General features: G+C 41.1%; 1 protein-coding gene across 1 annotated transcript in view; it reads right to left on the reverse strand.

Annotated features, from left to right (window-relative positions):
* Positions 1 to 25,160, reverse strand: part of trappc9 (trafficking protein particle complex 9) — a 331,469-nt gene that overhangs the window by 222,294 nt on the left and 84,015 nt on the right. The window contains 2 exon segments of the mRNA XM_034226421.1: positions 5,731 to 5,883; positions 19,927 to 20,090. Coding sequence (XP_034082312.1) covers positions 5,731 to 5,883; positions 19,927 to 20,090 — 317 coding nt within the window.

The following is a 25,160-nucleotide window of genomic DNA, read 5'->3' on the forward strand; positions in this document are numbered from 1 at the left end:
AAAAGTGACAACTCTACCTGGTTGCACCTTTAGCTTTTACAATAACTCTAAGACCCCATTTACACGGGAACGCAAACGAACTGGATACGGCTCAATAAACGTGTCCCTTCACACGAGACCGCTCGACCCGCTGTAGTACATATGCCGGGCCTGTAAGTGGCGCTGTACTTCCGCCACAAAATACACCAAAAGCAGCGAAGAAGACCCCGAGCATGGTTGCCATGGTTGCCCTTCTGTTTATTCTCCGCGGTGGATTTAGCAACATGTAGTTCATGTAGTTCTCCATGTCCACGTGTTGCTGATGGTTGTGGTAGAGGAGCATGGATCTGTAGCAGCAGAGGTGGGGAGAGGCGGGGCTATGGCTTCATCGTTATCAGGAAATGATCGTATAGGACGTACACACGGAGCCGTTTGCCCCCCAAGAGCGTTCCGTCCGCAGACCTATCCACCTTGGGACCAGTTATCGTTTTAGGGCTCCGTTTCCGCGGTTCCGTTACGCCTCGTGTGAACGAACGGGCTATACGAAAGAGAATAGTAGCGGATCCAACCCGTTTTGTTCCCGTGTAAAAGATACTCAGGTAAAAAGTTACGTCGTTGCCTCTAACAAGGCAATGATTCACTAATGGGGACAATGTGGTAGCATTACATTCTTCTGTGACCATGATTGAACAGTTGTTGAGCATCCATTGTGTATTATAATAGTCATGATGTTTAATTTGTAAGGAGGCAGCACACAGGAGCAAAGACTGGAAACAAAGCAAAAGAAAATGCAAAATTATAATAAGTTCTTCATGAAATTTGGACGTGTAGTTTTACATAATACGGCTGACCGGAGAAAAAGGAAAACCAACAAACCCAACTTCAAACTTAACCTTCTTGATGGTGAAAACAACTGTCGCTATGCAAATAAGTTTATCAGTATGCTACAAAACTTTATTGTATGATGTTATTTATGAAATAGAGTTGTAGATAGCATCAAATGTGTTCAGCAAAAACTACGATTCATAATGTCACCACAATAACAGAATTCAGAGCTGCTGTTTAGACAGAATCGTGCCTTATCTCCTTAATTCAGAGGCCCAATCATTGCACTGCTAATTAAAACATTGAAACAGTCAGTGCGGCTTAAATGACCTCATGAGGCGAGAGGCACTGAGGCTGAGATAAGAATGCAGCGTCGCATGTACACACACACACACACACACACACACACACACACACACACACACACACACACAACACACACACACACACACACACACACACACACACACACACACACACACACACACACACACACACACACACACACACACACACACACACACACACACACACACACACACACACACACACACACACACACACACACACACACACATTTCCTGGAGACTTATCCTAACCATAACCAACACATGCCTAAACCTAACCAAGTCTTCACCCTAAAATTAATGATTCCCCTCATGGGGACCTCCAATTTGTCCCCATAAGGGAGGCGAGTCCCCACACGTGACTGTGTAAACAGATGTAGGTCCCCACAAGTATAGTAATGCTAGGACTCACACACACACACAGTAAAGTGTGTGTGTTGCAGGATCCATATTGAACATATTAATATGTATCAGACTGTAGTGAGGAGGTTCAACAGTGGGAAGAAGGTGAGTGAGACAGGAAAGAAAGGAGGCTGAGGATGGGAAATACTGGAGGAGGAACACAATGATCGAGTCCCGAGGTATGAGAGGAGGTCAGAACATTTCTTTTAAACCAGGAATAAGAATTAGAAAAGAGCAGATCTGACAGTTGATGTGAGGAAGGCGAGAGCTAGGAGAGAAATGGAGGTGTAGACACCTTGAGATATCTCTGCTGAATCTTAAATAAGGCACACAGAATCATTTTAACACAGTGCATCATGTACAGCTGCACATTAAACTCTTATTTCTGTATCCAACTGTATGAATGGCATTCACAGGATGCACCACGAGACGATCTTAGCATGATACTGAAGTCCCAATAGTATTTTATTGTGATTTGAAACATTTGGCAATATGGAAAATGAGTATCGCGTAAATATTTTGCGATACATTGAAATGTATTGCTTTTTTCAAATGCAAATTATGCAGTTTATCAACATTTGTTATATTTTACAAGACTTTCTTTGATTTAGTTAGTTCGACTTCCTGACAAACCCACTAGCATTATCCAAAAAGAACGTTTTTAACACAATATCACCAAAAAGCTGAATTTGTAATTAATGATAAACCGAGGGAAACTAGGTGGCAGTGTATCGCTAAGAGGTTGGCACGCAAAACAAAAAGAACAAAATATGATCCAATATAAAGTAATGAAATAAATGACAATTTTATTTCAAAGCCGGCCAGCTAACCAATCAGAGCAGACTGGGCTCTGGTTTCAGACAGAGGGTGAAAAGAAGTGCTGCAGCACAGACAGTATGAGAACAATAAAGAGCTTTTTGAACATTAAAGCATCGAGACATGTAGAGACACTACATACTGATATGCACCTGAACATCAGCAGGAGAGGACTCTTTAAAGTAGAGACACTACATACTGATATACACCTGAACATCAGCAGGAGAGGACTCTTTAAAGTAGATACACTACATACTGATATACACCTGAACATCAGCAGGAGAGGACTCTTTAAAGTAGAGACACTACATACTGATATACACCTGAACATCAGCAGGAGAGGACTCTTTAAAGTAGAGTCACTACATACTGATATACACCTGAACATCAGCAGGAGAGGACTCTTTAAAGTAGAGACACTACATACTGATATACACCTGAACATCAGCAGAAGAGGACTCTTTAAAGTAGAGACACTACATACTGATATACACCTGAACATCAGCAGGAGAGGACTCTTTAAAGTAGAGACACTATACTGATATACACCTGAACATCAGCAGGAGAGGACTCTTTAAAGTAGAGACACTACATACTGATATACACCTGAACATCAGCAGGAGAGGACTCTTTAAAGTAGAGACACTTCATACTGATATACACCTGAACATCAGCAGGAGAGGACTCTTTAAAGTAGAGACACTACATACTGATATACACCTGAACATCAGCAGGAGAGGACTCTTTAAAGTAGATACACTACATACTGATATACACCTGAACATCAGCAGGAGAGGACTCTTTAAAGTAGAGACACTACATACTGATATACACCTGGACATCAGCAGGAGAGGACTCTTTAAAGTAGAGACACTACATACTGATATACACCTGAACATCAGCAGAAGAGGACTCTTTAAAGTAGAGACACTACATACTGATATACACCTGAACATCAGCAGGAGAGGACTCTTTAAAGTAGAGACACTACATACTGATATACACCTGAACATCAGCAGGAGAGGACTCTTTAAAGTAGAGACACTACATACTGATATACACCTGAACATCAGCAGGAGAGGACTCTTTAAAGTAGAGACACTTCATACTGATATACACCTGAACATCAGCAGGAGAGGACTCTTTAAAGTGGAGACACTACATACTGATATACACCTGATCATCAGCAGAAGAGGACTCTTTAAAGTAGAGACACTACATACTGATATACACCTGAACATCAGCAGGAGAGGACTCTTTAAAGTAGAGACACTTCATACTGATATACACCTGAACATCAGCAGGAGAGGACTCTTTAAAGTGGAGACACTACATACTGATATACATCTGAACATCAGCAGGAGAAGACTCTTTAAAGTAGAGACACTACATACTGATATACACCTGAACATCAGCAAGTGAGGACTCTTTAAAGTAGAGACACTACATACTGATATACACCTGAACATCAGCAAGTGAGGACTATTTAAAGTAGAGACACTACATACTGATATACACCTGAACATCAGCAGGAGAGCACTCTTTAAAGTAGAGACACTACATACTGAAATACACCTGGACATCAGCAGGAGAGGACTCTTTAAAGTGGAGACACTACATACTGAAATACACCTGGACATCAGCAGGAGAGGACTCTTTAAAGTGGAGACACTACATACTGATATACTCCTGAACATCAGCAGGAGAGCACTCTTTAAAGTAGAGACACTACATACTGAAATACACCTGGACATCAGCAGGAGAGGACTCTTTAAAGTGGAGACACTACATACTGAAATACACCTGGACATCAGCAGGAGAGGACTCTTTAAAGTGGAGACACTACATACTGATATACACCTGAACATGAGCTGAATATGGCCCCTTTAATAACTAGCGCTAGCATCTTTCATCCTGTCTTTAATTAATGCTGTTGATGTGTTGTGATTTTAAAAAGGCGTCTATTATCATCTGACCGGGGAACAGCTGGAAATTAGCAATGTTGGCTAAAGCTGCCCCATTTACTGTTTTTGTTAAAAATGAATCTTTCTCTTGTTGTAAACACATGTCTAGAGGCTCAGGTTCAGTGGGTTCTCGACTTAATGCAGGATTTGGTTTACCAGACAGGACTCATCTTGAGAAAGACACCAAAGTGCCAGTGCCCTTGGTTCGAGAGTGCATGTAAACGGTATAAGAAGCGGATTGTAAAGCACTTCCAATAAAAGCACCGTATAAAAGCAACCATTTACTGTCCATTCCTCTGTTCAGGAATCCATCAAATGGAAACCACAAAATGCCACATTTAGAAAAAGATGACCAATTTGTTGGCCATGGTTTCGTTCAATGACTGGATTACAACCTTTGAATAATAGTGTGACGGCAGCCATATGAATATATACTGTAGGCTTTGTACCAATCCATGTTTGTATGTGAATAAGTGCAGTGTAAAAAAATGGAGCAATGACATGTATTGTTATTCTGTTAGGACAGTTGATCAATGGGGACGTCCACAACACTATAAACATCAGCAGTGTAGGAGTCACAATGCTCGTTTTGCCATTGTTATTATTTATATGATTATCTTCATTTCCGTTTGCATCACGTTTAATTCTTATTGTTTGTCACTTCCGGCAACGTTCACGTGGGTGTGGTTTATTGGTATTTACTGTAGGTCACCTGTTGGATGCCGGTTTTGGGGATATGACGTAGGAAGAGGGTGAATTTGCTCTGATACTTTCTGTTGACCGTGGTTGTATATGGTTTGTTTTTCGTTTTATGAAACACTATGGAGTATAAATGACTACGGACTCTTACACGGAACGCGTCACAGAAAATAGCAACTTTCAGCCTCTCAGCGGCATATATATATATATATATATAGACATTTTATTCATTAGGATAAACCCCTTGAGACGCAGCATCTCGTTTTCAAGGGGGTCAGCACAAAACATGACACACAAGACAAACCACGTACAGTCTGTTAAGTGAAATTCAAGCAATGCATACAATCATTACAATTTGAGACAGTCGAGCAAATCAGTTTCATCAATATGAGTTTCATTAATAACAAGTGCAGACCAGTTGAAAGTGAGATAACAATGCATGTTTAAACATACCCAATGATGCAAGAGATCTAATAGCAGCAGGTAAAGTATTCCAGTCGGTTGGGGCTTTGAACATGAACGCTCTTCTGCCAATCAATGTGTTTGCAGAGGGGACAGAGAAATACATCTGAACAGAATGTCTAACTTGATGATTTGGTGAGTAGGGTACAAAATACTGCTTTAAATAACTCATAGGGAGTTTTTACCGCTACGATAAGCAGGTTTACACCTAATGAAGCCGGTGTGTGTGCACTCACCATCGTTGAGGTCCTGCAGAAGGCTCTCCTGGCCGGAGAAGTCCAGTTTCACTTTGATTCTGACGGTCAGCGTTAACGCCTGGCCGCACTTCAGAGGGAGGTGAGACAACGCCTCGTCCAGATCCCAGCTCAGAAACTCCCCGAACACTTTCTCTGTACACACACGGGAAGATAAAGGCACGTTAAATACAAACAAATTCAATCAAATTCTGGAAATGAAAAACAACACATTTCGGGGGTTCAATTGAACCTGCTGGGATAAAAGGTGACAAGAGGGGCCAAGCTAAGATTCAAAATGGTGGATGCAAATATTGTTTTTAATGGGAAACAAAATTAGGCTTTTAAACAACCAGAGGTCATTAGCACTCTTTTAACATACAATTATTGACTTTACAGATTCAGATTGATAGATAGAATATATATACACATACATATAAACACACACACACACTGTGAATCGATTTTGAAATAGGCCATTACCCACAATAAGTACTTGTGGTACTTTAACTATATGTTGATGCCAATACTGCATTTCATCCTCTCTTTGGGAAGGCAGTAGCTCAGTCTGGAGAGATGAATGCAAGTTAATCTTATGTTAATGTCACTTTCCAATAAAGACTATCCGTCCCAAAATAAAATCTATAAGGATAATAAATTATAACAATATCTGAGTACTACTTCCACCTATAAACCACCTTCTATTTTATTTACTTGCACTATTTTATCTGTTTTATTGTGTTGCACTGTTGGAGGAGCCTGGGACCTCAGATTTTCATCGACATCACTACATTGTAGCTATGTACGAATGACAATAAAAGCCTTGAATCTTGAATCCACTGACTGTGTATTTTATGCAGAGTGAGACCGGGAGAAAATGAGCCGTGCCTCGTCTTGAGTCTGTAGGTTTCTCATGAATAAAGAAGCCAGTGCTACTACTATGTTTCGTTGGCAATAAGCAACAAAAGCTGCTGATTGGCCTCTTCCTGCAGCCTGCACATTTTTCGCCTTCTCACCATACCTGGCTCCTAAATTATGCCCCCAACCATGTTCTGTGTGAGACGAATGACTCAGCTGCATCCACTTGAGCCAGGAGCCTGCATGAAGGAGACATCACCTGAATAAAGCATATGTTCTGTCTGTGCAGGTGAGGTTTGAACAGAAGGGGAAAATGCACGCTCACGGTGAGAAACAACACGTTCCTGCTTGATACATAACCAAAGCGTTTAAAAATCCTCCAAGAGGCCCCGTGAATTTCGGCAGCATCAAATAAAGATTTTGTGAATAACACACTTTAAATATTCATAAACTCACAGCTCCTTGCACTGAATCAAAGGAGAGGAGAAAACAGAAAGTGAGGCCATGGGGAAATGGTTTTAAAACAAGAATGAGATTGTGGAAAAAAATGTTTTAAATATGCAACGTCGCCAGGCTTTGTAATTAAACACGTCGACAGCCGGGATTTTGGATGAAATTATCATCACACTGCTGAATAAACTATGAGTCACAGGAAATGGCTACCACAATGACTGTCGAGAAATCTGTCATGCCTTCGTTAAAATATTAAGTAGACATGTCTACTCTTGGAAATACAATATGCAAGTGTTTCCTCAGGGCAGATATGAAACCACCTCGATTTGAAATACTGTCTGGAAGCTACGTTTTGAGATTGTATTCCTCTTGCAATTATTATCCACCTGCTAGGAAATACAGAGTAGGGGTGCATTGCAGTACGTTTGTATAACAGGCATTACTCAAAACTAATCAGGACCAATCAGAGGAATTGCAGGGGGGAATTGTGTGAGTGTAAATCACAACAATTCTCAAAATAAATCACATAAATTAAAGATTTAGAGCCATCCAATTTTGAAGTCAAATCGGGAACAAAGGGCTCTGGGTGTGTCCAATTGAAGCAATCAATACAGTGTGAGCAGTCATAATGGATTAGCATACAGGTAGAACAACAAAGGGAAACGTATGACCTCTGCATGGAGACACAGCAGGACATGAAAGAGAATTAAACCACAATCATGGTATCTAACTGAAGTGCTAATCTTTAAGATAGGGCATGATGTATGAGAAATGCAGCCACTCTTTTTAAGTAGCAAAGAGATACGTTTGTATTCTTTATTTTATAGGCATCTCCCGGCCTCTATTGTCTTAAAGGTCACCTATCATGCTATTTCAAGGCAATAGCATAGGTCTAAGATATATTAAAAAACATGTCTATAAAGTGTGTTGCTCAAAATATCAAACAGATCACCCATTCTAGCCATGCCTCATATCCCTCTATTTCACTTCCTGTTTCAAAAGTGCTGATTTTGGGTATAAAGCTTAAAAAAATAAAATAAATTGATAACAAATAAAAAAGGAGGGGTCTGAGCTCATGCGGGACCCGGCAGCTACTGTCTAAACTAAATGCTGCCGTGATGAAACGCCATATCATGGATTATCAAGGATTCTCTCTGAAACAGTCTGGAGCTCAAAGGCTTTCTCTCTTGCCGGTTATACCACAAGATGAGTTCCTTTTTACTTCCTGCTTCTTCACACACATGCTCTCCAGTACAGGTTAGCTCTGAGTGTTAGCGATGCTAATGTAAACACCGACCATATTACGCCCAAAATAGTCGGGCATTGTTTCTGATAGCAACGTTTCTGATAGTGCTGTGGGTGTAAAGCAAGCCTACATTTCCGATATTACGTCATATCGGACGCAAATCTGGATCAGCTCCGGTGGAACCCCCGTTTTAGAGATTTGGGTACGGAGGGAAAGAGAGAGGGTTTTATTTTCTGACGATGCGTGAGTTCCCCCACACACCGGGGACACATGTTTATGTACAAAAAGTGCATTTTTCATGATAGGTCCCCTTAAAGTATGACGTTAACGAAAAAGAAAAGAAAACAAAGACTGCACATTTAATAAGATCTGGTTAAAACTGGTTAAAACTCAGCTCAGATTACAGGTGATTTACCTGTATTTATTACACGGCTTACTTGAATACTCAATTCCGATTGGTCAATTCCGACATTACAGAGGTTGTTCATTTTTTGCTAACAGACCGTTGCTAAGGAGAACAGACCGTTGCTAAGGAGAACAGACCGTTGCTAAGGGGGATCAAGGCACTGGAGTAATAGGAATTTGGAGAAAGAAGTATGGTCTTTTAAACATCAATGCTGAACAACAAACATTAGTTTTCTCCGTCAGAAAACATTGTGGAATACATTTTGAATATACATTTGTGGAGAGCACAAAACATTGGATTCTTGATGGCTAAACTGTGCAGAGTAAAGAAAAGAAAAACAGCCCCAGAGGAAATATAATATATATAGTAAGCAATACATATTTCAGTTTGCATGTGTCTTGTAAAAAAAGGTAGAAAAAGAATGATTTTTTCCAGGCAAAACCCGTACAATGAACCACGAATAAATAGCCGTCACAAGAGAGTTTGAAGTGAAATGAGAAAGGACTGCACAGCAAGCTCAGCTCATAATAACAGAATCACTGAAGCAATATTAATCCCTTTTCTCTTTTTTCAACAGACGGCACAGAGAAAAGTGTTTTGTCTACATGAGACATTTGATATGAATGTTGCATAAGTGATTTTTAGAGAACAGTTGAGCCGAGTTGATGTTTATATTTCCACAGAGGAGCAATACGGCAGCAGTGATGAACAAAAGGTCCGCTTTTTACCACTATTCATGGGTTATTTAAATAGGACACAAAAGATTATTGTATTAGGAGTTTGCTTTTGTTATCTATGAAGTTCTTGGTTTGAATAAATATTAGTTTTTTGAGAAACTGATCTGCTATCTCATGTGTCACGATGGCCGGGAGGGTTATGTTTGTTTGTTCTGCCGCAGATGTTTTTTCTATTGTGTCTTCATCTTTTATTCATTCGTTCCCCACTGGAAACTCAGAGGTCTTCCTAACGGTGGACTTTCTGAAGGCCTTTCAACATAGTGCAAGATAAAGTTTCACTCCTTTACCCCCTACTTAGTGATAAAGCAATACAGTAAAACATTATAACTAACATTAAAAACATGACTGACACCTCATTCACACCAACGCAACTCCGGTTCAAGCTCCCTGCTAGAGCTTTTAAGGTTCAGAACCGGTTCTTCGGTTTAGCTCCGGCTCTTTTCACACCGCCCAGAGTCCGACTGGTGCTGCGTCATTGCGTCATCGTTTGCGTCATGACGTAACCGTTTGCGTGCCTGCTTCATAAAGCCAAACTGCGCGGAAACCCCTCACAGCTGACACCGACAACAACAACAATGGCCGATTGTGTTGAAGCGCTACTCGTTTTGGTTTTGCTCTGTCGAAACGAAATGGAAGAAATGGGACGACTTTACTACCAACTTTACAGTCGTTACATGCTACATTCAACGACGATCCCGATTCCCCCTGCCCCTGCCTCGACGTAAGCGTGACGTATGCGGTGCTTTTGCTCTAGCCGGACAATTTTTTGGTGCTTGAAACAAACCGGATTCCGGAGCTAAGAGGCTGCTCCGCTGCGGTGTGAACAGGAAAACCCGGTGCTTTTCAAGCTCCAGCTCCGAACCGGCCCTGAAACACCGTTGGTGTGAATGAGGTATGAGGTGTACTCTAAGTTTTATTGGTGTTTGGTTAGGTGGGAAAAACTTTACCAACACATGAGCCTTTGTATATTTATTATTGATCATCATTGATTTTGAAAATAAAACTTCTTCTCCCAGGCCTCCACGATAAATGAATAATACAAAAACTGAGAAAATAATGTTTTAATTGCAGACACGTTAAACAACTGCAAACTCACAGAACAGCACTATATTCCAAGTCTCATGTATCCAGTAAAGAGTCCTCTCCTGCTGATGTTCAGGTGTATATCAGTATGTAGTGTCTCTACTTTAAAGAGTCCTCTCCTGCTGATGTTCAGGTGTATATCAGTATGTAGTGTCTCTACTTTAAAGAGTCCTCTCCTGCTGATGTTCAGGTGTATATCAGTATGTAGTGTCTCTACTTTAAAGAGTCCTCTCCTGCTGATGTTCAGGTGTATATCAGTATGTAGTGTCTCTACTTTAAAGAGTCCTCTCCTGCAGATGTTCAGGTGTATATCAGTATGTAGTGTCTCTACTTTAAAGAGTCCTCTCCTGCAGATGTTCAGGTGTATATCAGTATGTAGTGTCTCTACTTTAAAGAGTCCTCTCCTGCTGATGTTCAGGTGTATATCAGTATGTAGTGTCTCTACTTTAAAGAGTCCTCTCCTGATGATGTTCAGGTGTATATCAGTATGTAGTGTCTCTACTTTAAAGAGTCCTCTCCTGCTGATGTTCAGGTGTATATCAGTATGTAGTGTCTCTACTTTAAAGAGTCCTCTCCTGCTGATGTTCAGGTGTATATCAGTATGTAGTGTCTCTACTTTAAAGAGTCCTCTCCTGCTGATGTTCAGGTGTATATCAGTATGTAGTGCCTCTACTTTAAAGAGTCCTCTCCTGCTGATGTTCAGGTGTATATCAGTATGTAGTGTCTCTACTTTAAAGAGTCCTCTCCTGCTGATGTTCAGGTGTATATCAGTATGTAATGTCTCTACTTTAAAGAGTCCTCTCCTGCTGATGTTCAGGTGTATATCAGTATGTAGTGTCTCTACTTTAAAGAGTCCTCTCCTGCTGATGTTCAGGTGTATATCAGTATGTAGTGTCTCTACTTTAAAGAGTCCTCTCCTGCTGATGTTCAGGTGTATATCAGTATGTAGTGTCTCTACTTTAAAGAGTCCTCTCCTGCTGATGTTCAGGTGTATATCAGTATGTAGTGTATCTACTTTAAAGAGTCCTCTCCTGCTGATGTTCAGGTGTATATCAGTATGTAGTGTCTCTACTTTAAAGAGTCCTCTCCTGCTGATGTTCAGGTGTATATCAGTATGTAGTGTAATTAATAAAGTACTATTTATCTTACATTATATACATCTTAAGAGGTGAAAGCTTCAGTGAAACTCTTGAGTGTATCTCGTGAATGGAATGCAGATACAATTTAAAAATATTTACCCATTAAGATGTCCGTCTAATATAACCATTTTAAGTGCATAATTCCTCATCATTACTGACATAAAAGGGCAAAACGTGGATTAACATGATAACAAATAAATATGAATTAACATATGATAATTTTCCTTTGAGAGCTTAACATTTTCAAAGCACTTTCCTTGAAACTGCAGTGGTCTCAGAACAACAACAGAGATGAATTTACATAAAGAGCCGGATGATCAATTGCACTGCAATGCAATTAGCAGGTTGGGTTTTATAATGCAGCTCAACACACCGTCTTCCTCCGAGGCATTATGTGAGCTCTGGCTGAACTGTCATTTTCTGCCACTTTGAAAGCATTGTACAGAAGACTCCATCAATTAAAGCCATTGTTATTCAACATGACGAAAACACAGCTAATGTTGTGTACTGTGGTATGTTCTGCAGTAAGTCTGCAGTGCAGGAAGAAGTAATATGTGCGAATAATCAGCCTCTGGTACAAACTGGGAACAACAAATATGGATTGTTTCAAAGGCAGCTCTTCTATCCAGGGGGCACGGTGGTTAGCACTGAGCCATTGTTTCTGTGCTGACTACAAGGTAAAACAAGAAACTCAGAAACATAGAAGCATCCAAACCAAATTATTCTATATCCAACATTACTTCTACCCTTCCTCACGCCCAGTGCTAAATCTCCCCAAGAAACACCCTTGTTTGGCAGCTGTTCATTAGCTTTTCATGTAACCCACTAAATTACCAAACTTTACGTCTAACTAAAAGGACATTAAGCCATCCCTTCTTGCGTTCAGAATTAATGTTTGTACAATGTATGTTATCATTATTATTCAATAGTATTAGGGCTTCACGATCGAGAAAAAAAAGAACTAGTTGACATTATATTGAAATATATTAAAGGAAATTACAATTTGTTAAAGGTTGGGTAGGTAATTCACTTCAGAAACACTTGTTATATTCCATGGAATGCTCTTAACATCCCGAAAGCAATGAATACATGAAATGCTTTTACGATAAATACATAGAAAAATGTCAACTGTGGAAGCCGTGGGGCTGTAAAAAGCACGACCAATAGTTTGAGCTGGCCCGGCTAAAATAACTGGATGGCCTACCTGCCTGTCAACCATCTCGTGCCCTCATTGGTCATGTGCGCGTCCGTATGTGTTGGAGGAGGGGCTCTGGAAGGAAGGCAGATTTTTTTCGGCTGCATACATTCAAATTCTAGCGCACTCGAGCTGGTTTCTACATTCTTACCTACCCTACCTTTAAGCTTTCATCACATTATCATTAAATAATCTAATTGATCGTGGTCTGATTTTATTAAAAGGGCGCTATGTTTTTTTGGAGTTTCCCGTAGCGTGTTATATAGGTTTGAGGCAAAACATCCCAGAGATTCTCTCACAAACACTTAACAAAACAAACATAATTATAACAAAACAATGAGAAGGGCAACGACAAACTTACATTTTCGATCTCAGAGCCAAGAAAACGTAAATCAGGAGATCCAAAAACGAATGAAATGGAGCCAAGTGGGTTTTTTTCTACTCCATTGCATACGTTGCTCAGCTTCTGCAGCCAGGAGAATAATGCATATGCAGCACAGACACGGTAGAAGTGGAAAAACTTTATTATATAATATTATAATAATATTCTGAGCACAACAGTGTTTTGCCAGTCTGGTATAAATAAAGAATGTGAAGGTTGGACAGCTGCTACTCTTTCTGCACATAATACTAAACATTAAAGGAGTAAAACTTTGGGAAGAAGTTAACAGTCAAACTTCTTTCCAAGGGAAGAAGTGAGAATGTATTATTGATTGTCATCTCTCGTGGTAAACTAATATGTGTGCAGACATTCAACAATTCTGAATGGGGAGATAATGGTTTTGTTCAAAAAGATTCCATAAATACACAAGTGCCACTAATGTCTAATTTCTTAGAAGTGGTACATCCTGTATATGCTATATCTCAATAATACTTAAACATCAAAAGGCTATTAGAGACAGCCTTGAGGAACAAAGAGAACCCCAGATGAAATTTAAAACACGACTCCTGTGACACACTGCAGACAGGAGCTGATCTGACATTAAAATGGCCTTCAAAGGTCTAAAGGCTCAGATGTGCTTCACTTAATTGCTTACAGAGGTGCTGCTTATTTGAGCTGTAATGGAGCCTTTACTGCAGGGAGGCCACCTCGCGAAATGGCAGAGTGTCGGAAAGAAGGGAAACTGGACTGTGGTCACTTTGGCCTAATTAGGTGAAATAATGTGGATTGTGTGGAGTACAGTGTGTGCTTGAATGCTGCTCATACCCAGAACCACAACATTTCAGAGCTAGATTTCCATACCTTATATAAATGTGGAAGGACAAACACGCTGCAGCTACAAAAATATGCATATATGAAAACACAAATGTGCCGAAACGCATGCAAATGAAGAAAGATCTTCACCAACTTGAGGAAACATGCGCAATCGTTTACTTGAAGCGTTGTATTAACGCAGGGGTGTCAAACTCAATTTCATCTCAGGCCACATCCGCATCATGGTTGCACTCAAAGGGCCAGTTTTATATATAAGACTATATAAAAATACATATATAAATATTTAATATATATAAAATAATGTATTGTATTACATTATTGCCTTCACCCCAAGTGAAGGAGTTCAAGTATCTCGGGGTCTTGTTCTCGAGTGAGGGAACAATGGAGCGTGAGATGGGCCGGAGAATCGGAGCAGCGGGAGCGGTACTGCAGTCGCTTTACCGCACCGTTGTGACGAAAAGGGAGCTGAGCCAGAAGGCAAAGCTCTCTGTCTACCGGGCCATTTTCGTTCCTACCCTCAACTATGGTCATGAAGGATGGGTCATGACCGAAAGAACGAGATTGCGGATACAAGCGGCCGAGATGGGTTTTCTCCGCAGGGTGGCTGGTGTCTCCCTTAGGGATAAGGTGAGAAGTTCGGTCATCCGGGAGGGACTCGGAGTTGAGCCGCTCCTCCTTCGCGTCGAAAAGAGCCAGTTGAGGTGGTTCGGGCACCTAGTTAGGATGCCACCTGGGCGCCTCCCTAGGGAGGTGTTCCAGGCACGTCCAGCTGGGAAGAGAACAAGGGGTAGACCTAGGACCAGGTGGAGGGATTATATATCTTCGCTGGCCTGGGAGCGCCTTGGGATCCCCCAGTCAGAGCTGGTTGATGTGGGGAAAGGAACGTTTGGGGCTCTCTGCTGGAACTGCTACCCCCGAGACCCGACCACGGATAAGCGGGGGGGGGGGGGGGGGAGGGTGCAGTGGGCGCTTTATGGTCAACGTGCTTCTGTAAATCGCCATGTAACCATATATTAAACATATTGTATTCTTTGCAAGCTCTTGAGTTTGACACCCTTGCATTAACGAAACGTCGCAAATACATAACACTGCAAGAAGCTTAAAACACAACGGAAACCAGGGGACACTAAAAAGTGACGCACACAGCTGGGACCGGAGCACTTGATGATGTTCGGGGATTATAAAGTTGGTCAAGAGGAAACATTTTAGGAGTTTTAAACAAAGTTTGATTGTTGATTTTCCGCAACATTTATAGTATATCCCATTTGTGAAACCAATGATCTAAAGAGCTGGAGCATTAACTTAATGACTTTCTTTTGCGTGTAAGTAGTACATTTAAATGTCATTTGCAATAATTTAATAAAGTAATTAATACAATATGTTCCAAAGCAAATGTATCAGGCTGATGTATTCATGTTTAAAGTGTTTGCCAAAAGTCAATTTGTTTATTTTTTGCTTGTTCATCGAACTCTGGAAACAACACTCCCTCAGAGGCAGAACTATGTTTGCAGCCTAAATCATTTTCACTTCAAAGACAACTCTTGTTAACTAGAGGGACTACATGGTGCCTTGGAGTCTGGCCAGCAGCAGCGTGACACCATACGAGCGTCTTCAAATCCCAGGCTTTTAATTAGAGTTCTGTACTATAGCACTGACAGGCTCATTTTCATCCACCTCAGAGCGGAGAAGAGCAACAAACGAGCCACAGATATTCTCGTCATTGGGAAATAAAATCTACCTCAGATTTTCCCAGCTCTACACAACAGAGAGTTATTGACGTGACAGAAACGCATGAAATGGGAGAAAACGTTACACCCGAGAAGTGCAAGGCTGACACAAGCTGCCGGTAAGAAAGGATCTATGAGCGTTAACCCTTGGACGGAGGATATGTTAGTGTAGCCGGTCTTCAATTAAACACAGAAACCCTGGAGCCATTTTGAAAATGTCAGATCAATTATTTATATACCGGCCGCCAGCCACTGCTCCTTTGCTGATTGTGGTTGAAGAAAACTGATTTGTTTGGTCTGAATCCACAAGGATGAATCAGAGGAAATGCAGTACTATTTACTCAGTATTCTTCTATCCGATAAGAACAGCAAAACAAAACTTTGTAAAAAGAGCTTTCAGACCAAAAGCCAGAGATGGCCAAAAGTGCACACATCCTTTACTCAAGTAAAAGTAGAGAGGCTTAGGAAGCAAAAAGTACCCATAACTAGCAGCTGTTTTAAAGAGTACCTGACCTCCCTTTAAATTAATAGAACAATAATGTCATTGTTAGCTAATGAATGTTTCCATGCTGAACAACGGCAAAATGACAACGTTGTCATTGGTCGATCTTGTTTAGAGAAGACCAGGAAACGATGGATATCATTTTGGTTCTGGTAATTATAGAATAACATGCAAATAGAAACCCTGGACTTCTTATTTAAGTGTCAACTTTGAGTGGAGTCACCAAAAGTGTTGCATTTTTGTCGAAAGAGAAACAACTTTTGGAAATAGTAGCAATGATATTTCTGCTTCTCAGTGCAGGAACACTTGTTGGCCGTTTTAACAAGTGTTAGTAGCTTTTTAGAGATTGTTTCCATGTCTGACATTCCCAAAGAGCACTTGGACACTTGATCAACGTCACTTATCCACTCCAAGCCTCCAGGAAGTGTGCCGGACGTTGAATCTAATGTGTGTAGTGGCCAAAAGGTGGTACTACATCTCATGTGTCAGTCCGTGACGTAATTTTGGACCAAAAATACGTGTTCCCATTGACATCGGGAAAGAAATGTCTGTAAATCTGTGGATATTGTATTTTGTACTGAATCAAGTATACAGTATAAACACTTGTATAGCCCTTATTCAAATAATTTGGGTCTAAAAATTGCCTAAACGCTAAATCCAGAGTTATTTTATAATCTATGCATTCTGTATCGGCCCAGATATGTTAATCCACATTGAGCGACTTTTATAGGAATTAACCGGGTCCCACCTCAAACACTGTAGCCAGTTATTTGTATACATTCATGATCCACCCACGCTTATATGTAGTAGCTTAAGTAGTTTTGTTGTGTGATTACATTGCAGTGAATACAAGTGATGGCCCTCAGCACCATCTAGAAGCTACAGATGTATTACCATGTGGTTAGAAGTGGAGTTTTCAAAGCATGATTTCATAATAATATATTTATTTTGTAGCGCTTTTACAGGTTCTCAAAGTCGCTTTACAGAGATAGTGAAAAGAAAAGAACAACAAATAAATATAGTTGAAGTCAAATAAAAATTTAGCAATATAACAACAATCACACTTTAAAAGCCAGATTGAAGGTGAGTTTTTGTGATATCTCGCCATAAATAGTACAATATTTAGAAAAAAGTTGCTGCCTGTTGTAATACTGCAGCTGCTCTTTCTCACACAGAAAGTGAGTCAAAGACAGAAAAGCAAGAGAGAGAGACTGCAGAGATCTGAGGACATGAGCAGGTGTTGAACAAAGAAAAAAACACAGAGTGAAAAGCCACGGGGGAATGAAAGATGTGAAACCAAAAACAACGGGTAGTGACCTCTGTTCTGCGGGCTGGAGCCTGGAGCAGGAACTCAGCGGGTGAAGAACATCAAAAAGTGTCATGACTGAACCAGAACTGATACCAAATATACATCTATGACATCAACACAGCGTTAGTTTAGGCCTGTTTAACGTGTTTACACCTTCATCCCATGCGTTTAATCCACCTATTGTAATCCCTACATAAACATGTACCAAAGCCCTGAGAGGCAAGTTTGGAGGATCAATTTTCATAATCTGATTATCTATGTTTATGCGTAAAGGTGAAAAGATTACTGTTTTTGCAAGGATAAACTTTCTAGTTCCCTAAATAAATTAGGCAAACAGCGGGTGGGGAAAATAAATTGCAAGGTGGAAAGAAAAGGTTTCGCCAAGATCACTTTATAAATCCAATTACTGTGCGATCTGGGAAAGCAGATGAAAATGCAAGTTATTTGAGGCATCAATGGCTAAATAAAACGCTTTCAGTGCGGTCTAGAACATGGGTTGGTTGTGGTGCATTTCAGCCTCTTGTGGACAAGATAGGTATTACAAACTCAACCAAATGTTTTTTCCATACATGAAACTTTCCTGAAATTATCCTGGAAAAACCTTTTTATTTTACCTCCAGAACTTAAAGTGCACCTATCATGCTATCTTTAGGCAATAGCATAGGTCTCAGATATATAAAAATTAGGGCTGTCAAAAATATTTAATCGCATGATTGTCCATAGTTAATTGCGATTAATCGCAAATTAATCGCACATTTTTTATCTGTTCTAAATGTACTTTAGAGGGATACTTTTCAAGTTTTTAATACTCTTATCAACATATGAGTGGACAAATATGCTTTATGCTAATGTTTATTATCATTTGAACAATGACAAATATTCTCATGAATATTAAACACAACAACTTCTGAACATTACAAATATTCGCCTCAATTCAACCTGGAACCTCTCTCAGTCAATAATACAATACAAATGGTGTGTGTGTGTGTGTGTGTGTGTGTGTGTGTGTGTGTGTGTGTGTGTGTGTGTGTGTGTGTGTGTGTGTGTGTGTGTGTGTGTGTGGTGTGTGTGTGTGTGTGTGTGTGTGTGTGTGTGTGTGTGTGTGTGTGTGTGTGTGTGTGTGTGTGTGTGTGTGTGTGTGTGTGTGTTCGTTGGAGCTATGTGCAACTCAAGGCATATGCTTGAACGGGAGCTGCCTGGACGCTGCAATCATGTTGCGCACTATCCGTGCTGAGTGTGCTGACTTCTCGTACAATGTCCCACTGTCTGGCTTCCTGCATAAAGTCAAGTGCTCGGCGCAGTTGTCGGCGAAATGTCGCTCCTCTGTTTTCATTTAAACAGCTCCTTATATCCGTTAGCGCAGCTAGCTAGCACCAGATGCTAATAACAACAATGCACGTAAGGTCTATCTCTCGCTCGCTCGGGCCACACATGCACACACCCTCCCGGTCCTCCCAACAGACAGTCGGTGCCTGCCGGTGAGCGTGGAAGTGTGGTCTGCCACAAGCGGGCAGCAGGAGCGGGGCTGTCAGCATCAGCTTGTAGATGGTATTTTAAACTCGATGCGCTCTGAAACTACAGGGCGGCCGAGGACAAAAAATACACATGCGTTAATCGCGTTAAAATAATTAGTGGCGTTAATTTTTTTTTGCGTTACCAGCCCTAATAAAAATATATAAAAAACATGTCTATGAAGTGTTTTGCTTAAAATACCAAACAGATCATTCTAGCCATGCCTCATATCCCTCTATTTCACTTCCTGTTTCTAAAGTGCTGATTTGGGGAATAAAGCTTTAAAAAATTAAAAGGAGGGGTCTGAGCTCATGCGGGACCCGGCAGCTACTGTCTAAACTAAATGCTGCCGTGATGAAACGCCATATCATGGATTATCAAGGATTATCTCTGAAACAGTTTGGAGCTCAAAGGCTTTCTCTCTTGCCGGTTATACCACAAGGTGAGTTCCTTTTTACTTCCTGCTTCTTCACACACATGCTCTCCAGTACAGGTTAGCTCTGAGTGTTAGCGATGCTAATGTAAACACCGACCATATTACGTCCAAAACAGTCGGGCATTGTTTCTGATAGCAACGTTTCTGATTGGGCCGTGGGTCCACATTTCAGATATTACGTCATATCGGACTTAAATCTGGATCAGCTCCGTTGTTCCCCGTTTTTAGAGATTTGGGTACGGAGGAAAAGAGAGAGGGTTTTATTTTCTGACGCTGCGTGAGTTCCCTGACACACCGGGGACACATGTTTATGTAGAAAAGACACCAAAAAGTGCATTTTACATGATAGGTCCCCTTTAACTTCAGAAAGGGGTACTAACCTTTGGTGGTGGTGGTCTTAGAGGTGAGCTCCAGAGTCTCGATGTCCTCAGATCCGATGTTCTCCAAGGTGATGGTGAGCGGCTGCATCTCTCCATTGAAAAGCTGGACGGAAACGGTGCTCGACAGTTCCTCTTTAGACGTCGGCTGAGGCGTGTGAGCTGACCTGTTTAGGAAGAAGGGACATTTTCAGTCATGATAGGAAGGAAAATATACTAATTGGACTGTTTTTATGTTCCCTTAAGTGTTGGTTTGATGTATTTATTGTTTAAATGGAGTTAATGAGGCAGTAAGCAGTCCAGTCAGTTAATTAATCAGAATCAGGTTAGGTTGGTTTACACGTACGAGGAATGTCGTGTCGTGTCGTGCATAAATACAAGAATTAAAAGCACAGGTAGAGAAGTAGAAAAATATTACAAATATAACAGTATTTACATTGCAATGGAATGAAATAGAGGAATAAAATATGGAATAAAAATCAGCTGTAATACAAAATAATGTTGTACATTGTGTGCATTAATGCAAAAAAAACGACCCAATCATTACATTACATTACATTACATTGAGCTGACCCTTTTATCCAAAGCGACTTACAATAAGTGCGTTCGACCAACAAAATACAAACTTGAAGAAAACAGAATCATATAAGTGCATCAGGCTTCATAGAGCCAAACATTTCAAGTGCTACTCAACTGGCTTTAGATAAGCCAGCCCTTTATTAGTATATAAGTGCTGTAGAGGCTAAGCAAACGCTTTAAGCCTCTGAGGATCCGCTTGGTGGGTGTAATTGACGCACACCTTGTTTGCTGCCGGATAAAAGTCAGAACCAACGTTTCCAGTTCGAAATAGTCCATTTATTTCCCTTTTTTACTGGTTTCTTTGTTTCATTCACCACACAATATTTATGGTTTACACAATACCTTTTGCTTTGTTTTTAATCCCGTGTTTGTGTGCGTGTGCTGTGCTCCTTGTGTGTGTGCTCCTTGTGTGTGTGCTCCTTGTGTGTGTGCTCCTTGTGAGTGTGTTCTCCATGTGTGCTCTCCGTGTGTGCTCTCCGTGTGTGGTCAAAAACTGTATGGGCCTTCCGGCGGAACCTCTCACCAACACACATAGGTTCCTACCTTTATACCCACAGTTAATTGGCTCCTACACACCAGCCCCTAATTGATAGTACAGGTATCAATTGAAAACAATTAAGGAGCCAAATGTGAAAATCATATTTCAATACATAGAAATGCACATCCTACACTTCCTGTACTAAACATAGTGTAGTAATAGGTCACACAATAATGTTGGTCTTGGTCTGTAGCTTGACAGAGCGCACCAGTCCTCCTTTGTCAGGAAAAACCTCCAATACTTAATAGTCCATCTTCCAGAATCGGATCCAGCTTGTAGATGGAACTGTGTCTGCTCACTGTTGCTGTTTCAGATGAAGTGATTTCATCCTTAAACCTATGCTGCTGACCGTAGCGTATTATAGCCAACTCAGCTTCCAAGAGATCTTTAGGTGTCAAGATGTGACTCTCCGGGTTGACTTTGGGTTTCAGTCTTTTCACTTGACCAGCTTGTGCAGAGGGATTCAAATCCTTTCTTTTACGACTCAACTCCAACAGAATTGTCTTCAGCCTGAGAAACCAGGCCACCGACACTTTGAGCTTTTTCCAGTCTGAGAAGTAAGTCATGAGCTGGTCTGTTGCATCAAGTGATTCATTGACTATGATATTGACAGAGGTATCTTTTCTGACTTCTGGGTCAACCAAATCCAATATGACATCACCGCCATAATATGTAGGCCATTCCTTTTCAGATTTTACAAGAAACGTGGGACCCTCAAGCCAACTGCGGCTCTTCAGAAAGTCAGGGATCTTCATTCCTCTGGATGCAGCATCAGCTGGGTTGTCTTTGGTTCCTACATGCTTCCATTGACATGGTCTTGAAACCTCTCTTATGGTAGTGATCCTATTTGCCACAAATGTGTGGAAACGCTTGTCCTCGTTGTTAATGTACTTCAGAACTGAAGCACTGTCTGTCCAAAACACAGACTCATCCAAATGAAGTTGAAGCTCTGATTTTAACATCATATCCACTCTGGCAGCCAGAACAGCAGCTGTTAGTTCCAGTCGTGGAATGGTCACCATTTTTATGGGTGTAACTCTAGCCTTTCCTAATAGGAAAGCAACATGAACATGGCCTTTGCAGTTCAGTAGCCTGATGTAAGTTACAGTCCCGTAGCCATTTTCACTGGCATCAGCAAAGTGATGTAGTTGAGTGTATGGGTTCACCGAAGTCCTTTGGCTTCATACACCTGTCCACTTTGAGTGATGCTAACAACTTAATGTCCTCCAACCACCGTCTCCACTGGTGTACGATATCTGGTGGAATGGCATCTTCCCATCCACAGCTTCTCCTGCAAAGCTCTTGTTGCATTATCTTGGCTGGCAAAGTGACTGGTGCCAAAATACCCAAAGGATCATACACCGAGCTTGTTGTGGATAGCATGCCACGTCTGGTTAGAGCCTGCTGTTTCACTTCCATCTTGAATTTAAAGGAATCTGACTCGACGCACCAGAATAGTCCCAAAGCTCTCTCAAGAGGAAGATTGTCTCTATCCAGATCCAGGTCCTTTAGCTCTTTAGCCTTCTGCTCTACCGAGATTGTCTGCAAAACTGCCCGACTATTGCTGATCCATTTTTCCAGCACAAAACCTCCTCTTTTACAGAGAGCATTAAGATCTTCAACCATTTGTATTGCTGCCTTCTCTGAGCCCAAACCCATCAAACAGTCATCCACATACAAATTTCGCTTAACTGCTTCAACAGTCTCAGCAGAAAAGTCAGATTTGTTGTCGTCAGCAGTTTTCCTTAGCGCATAGCTAGCGCAACTGGGAGAAGAGACAGCCCCAAACAGATGCACCGTCATTCTGTATTCCTGGATCTCTCTGGTGAAGTCTCCCTCTGGCCACCAGAGAAAACGAAGGAAATCTCGGTCTTCTTCTGTGACTTTGACCTGGTGAAACATAGCCCGTATGTCGCCCATGAATGCCACAGGTTCCTGCCTGAAACGAGTGAGAACTCCAAGCAGTGAACTGGTGAGGTTGGGACCTTGATAAAGTACATCGTTTAATGATGTTCCTTTAAATGTGGCACCACAATCAAACACCACTCGGAGAGAACCTTTTCGTGGATGGTAAACACTGTGGTGTGGGATGTACCATAATTTTCCACTGCCACAGTGCTGCTGTGTTGGTACCTGTTCACAGGGCCGCCCCTGGACAACTTGGGGCCCCAAGCGACATTGTGAGATGAGGCCCCCCCCCCCCCAACCGACAGGAGTGAACACATTTTTTTGGAAACAAAGTAGGCTACTTTGCAAATATAGTTCCTGTTTATTATTATTATTATCAACACAGTTACTTTTTTATACAGTGAGGTAAATGGTAAATGTGCATGTCGTTCAGTATGCGTTTACAGGTGAATACGTCTGCATTTCCTGCCAAATACTAGCCTCAAAAAGAATAAAATATAATTAATGCAAATAAACTACTAATAATAATAATAATCATAATCAATTCAATAATATAAATATCATATTATTTTATTATAATATAGTTGTAATATAGTCAAGACAAAACTATGACATGCTCAAAAACTGATATTTCTTAAATCTGTATTCTAGTTCCCTCTGTCAGCAATGTATCAACAACTACACACACATTTCTATCAGTATTTCTCTGTGTTGTGGTTGACATGATGATGACTGCTAGGAGTTAAGGGGAGAGGCTGAGCGTCACCATGATGATGATTGCTAGGAGTTAAGGGCAGAGGCTGAGCATCACCATGAAATGTGCAAATTGACATAAAAATGAATAAAAGGGGAAAAAATGCTCCATGTTTTTTAAGCTGTAAACTTTAACTGTTATGTAAGCCAACTAGACAGTTTATCACTCTTCCTCCTGTACATTAGCATTAGCAGATAAAATGCATAACATACTTGAATGAATGTTAAATAAAGAATGCTGGAAATAACTGCATCTCCATTAGCCTGTATGCTCTGCAGAGACTGCCGTCTTCATGTCGTGAATTGCAGCTGATGTTTTTTGGCAATTGGCAAAAGTTTGACATTTGACTTATACAACATTCACAAGTTGTACATTTGACTCATACAATAACCCACCTTCGAGTGATGCTCTAGTTTCTTCACGTTTTTTTTTTTTCTCTCTTACATATGTCTCTTACATGCGCCGGACTGAAACTGTCTTTTCACCGACATCTCTTCACCTGCACTAGTGGCCGTATCAAAAGCCGTGATTGGTCAGATGTCGATTCATTGCAACGGTGTCGGGTTACAGACGTGCTCCCCTTGTCACCTCTCACTCTCGCGTGTCAGCGGGGGTGCGCGGGAACTGAGCGGAGAACTGCACACAGCAGCTGAGGCCCTCTGGGCGGGGCCCCCTGCGCAAGGCGGGGCCCCATGCAGCTTGCGTGATTGGCCTGTAGGGAGGGGCGGCCCTGCCTGTTCAGCATAACCCTTTTCAATCACTCCATTCAGAAAGCTGGCATATTCCTTATGCAACATTGGGTTACTCACAAATCTTTTCCTCAATCCAAGTAGCCTTGGCTTTGCCACTGCAAAGTTGTTTGGAAGAAGGACGTCAGGTGTCTTAAGGGGCAACTTCAGGCTGTACCTGTTGTCCTGTAGTGTTGCAGATGTATTCATGATTTCCATAAATGTTTGGTCTTCCCTTGACATCTCTTTTTCCTCTGAGGGCTTTTCATTAAAGTCATGATTATACTGACTGCTAAGCATGAGCTCCAATTTGGAAATAGAAATCCTATTCACCACAACAGAAGCTTGCTCCATGTCAACATCGCTGCCATTGCTGCTTCCATGTAAAGGACCATTGATGGCCCATCCCAACACTGTTCTTATAGCGTATGGGCCATTTCCACAACTGTTGACAATTTCCCAAGGTTCCAATATCTTGGGAGCGTTGGTTCCAATCAACATGTCAACATTGGCATTTATGCTGGGGATATGAACTTTTGACAAATGATTCCACCTCTTCACATCTGCGGCTGTAGCAATGTGTTCTTTGGTTACTGGCATTTGCTTCTGTGTGAGGACTTCTGGAAGAGGATAAAAGTTATTTTCCTCAAGACCAGATACCTCCATCCCAAATAAGGAGTAAGCTGGAACGACCTTGTTCTGTCCCATAGTCTTCAAAAGAAAATGAGTT

This window comes from Gymnodraco acuticeps, unplaced genomic scaffold, assembly GCF_902827175.1.
Source record: "Gymnodraco acuticeps unplaced genomic scaffold, fGymAcu1.1, whole genome shotgun sequence".
In the NCBI taxonomy this organism is placed as follows: domain Eukaryota; kingdom Metazoa; phylum Chordata; class Actinopteri; order Perciformes; family Bathydraconidae; genus Gymnodraco; species Gymnodraco acuticeps.